Here is a 1,838-nt window from a genome sequence, read left to right on the forward strand (position 1 = left end):
TACCACGTCGGAGAAGGCGCTTGCGCGTGCCAACGCGGCATGCGCAGAGGCCGGGAGGAAGGCTGACCGCGAGAGAGACGCCGCCACCACCAAGCTGGCCGACCTAGCCGGGCGCGCACACTCACTGCAGGAGTGCCTGGAATACGCCCGGGTAGACTTCGACCAGGTACTCCGGGAGAAGCAGCAGCTTCACACGCAACTGCAGAAGTCGCACTCTTGCATTGTCCAGATGCTGGGGGAACTCAGCACAACACTAGCCGAGAACGCCTAACTGAAGTGCGAACTCTACATCGCCTGCAACGAACCACACCTTCCTGCTGGACCCACAACGCCGACCGACTAGAGACATGCAGCACGACAGCACCAGATCCACCAATCCAACAATTTTCCGTCAATTTCACCCCACTCACCCACTACGCCACGGACAAAATTAAGCACTTGTATTTATCCACCACCACCAATCCAGCTCCACCACCATCCACCACCCACCACCCACCATCAGACCTAACCGGAACTAACCCAATAGCATATCAGCCATGGTCGGATGGATGAATTAACCAAGGAACATGTCAATGGGGGAATTCCCTTGATTAAACCTTCGAAGTATTCCAGGGCCGGCAGAAGCACTTCAGCACCAAACAACAATACGACAATGGCACCGAGGGCAGTTCTCTATACGGCTGACCAGATATACGGCATCCAGGCCACCGGGGTTGCGCCACCACAGCAAGACACCGTCGCAGACCTGTTGCAAGGAATTCTGGGGTACATCGAGCCACCACAATGGCACGACACCGACAACGGCTGGGAGGAGGAGGAGCCAACCACGCCGCCGCCACTGGGCCCGGATTGGCACTACTGGGAGGACCACTGGGAGGTCCCGCCCCAGTACCTCCATCTCCAGGAGGATTCCTGGCTACAGTACGGCAGGACGGAGGAGGAGAGGGACCGCGCCGCCCAGGAACATGACGACAAGAAAAGCAGAGAGGACGTCGACTACCCCGCAGACGTCCCTCTACTGGAGCTTGTCATGTTACAGGAGAATCGCAGCCCGGAGGGGTACATCGCGTTGTTCGGTAGGTGCGCGGAGGCAATCAGCCGCCTCACCCTGGCACAATACGTGCATTTGGTAGGCTGGTTCATCTACCACGGCGTGGTTGGGCCAGCCATCTATCTGACGCGGGTGTCGGACTTCAGGAAACTGCCACAACCGCCCAGTTTGACAGCGGTTAAAAATTATTTAGGGGGGGCAATTCCACTTCCGCCACCGGGGGTCGACGTTAATGACACTTGGTGGATGGTGGCCAGGCATGACGATTATGAGGAGTACATGCCTGAGGGGTTTAACCCATTTTCGGACACACAGGGCGAATTGATCATGAACTATTATAACCACCTGCAAGCATACGATCCAGACGACGAATACAATCAACCAGACGTCATACAGCGTCTTGAGGTGTTACACCAACGGATGCTGGAAGGCAGTCTGACGGAGTTGGCCCCGTTGCCACGACCGACCCCACGACCGCCTCTCCATGGGGACTCTTTCGCCTAGGTCCGGGCGCGGACCACATTAGGTTGGAGGGGGCCTGCTTGGAAGGTGGTTAAGAGGTTAGTCGTTGGTTACCGTGGGTTAATCGTTGAGCTGGACAAACTTCGCTCCACTCGCCTCTCAAACTAACGGGTTGTGGCAGGATATCGAGGTGAACAAACGGGTATCCCTCCTATGGTCATATACAGCTAGTCAAATGTATGCGGTAATTGTTTTATTTTGGGGGGGTTCTTTTTACGTGTTCACGTTTCACGTTTCACGTATTCATGTTTTCTGCGTGATTCTT

At 55.8% G+C, this 1,838-nt stretch overlaps 1 protein-coding gene across 1 annotated transcript; it reads left to right on the top strand.

Moving 5' to 3' along the window:
- Window positions 1-9: 9 nt before the first annotated feature.
- LOC106816486 lies at window positions 10-799 on the top strand (the record flags this gene model as incomplete). The annotated part of the gene is given in 1 exon segment (XM_014821111.1): window positions 10-799. A coding segment is annotated over 1 exon segment (262 nt), but the record flags the coding sequence as incomplete, so codon positions are not given.
- Between the last annotated feature and the right edge of the window lie 1,039 nt (window positions 800-1,838).

This window comes from Priapulus caudatus, unplaced genomic scaffold, assembly GCF_000485595.1.
Source record: "Priapulus caudatus unplaced genomic scaffold, Priapulus_caudatus-5.0.1 Scaffold1394, whole genome shotgun sequence".
Classification (NCBI taxonomy): domain Eukaryota; kingdom Metazoa; phylum Priapulida; class Priapulimorpha; order Priapulimorphida; family Priapulidae; genus Priapulus; species Priapulus caudatus.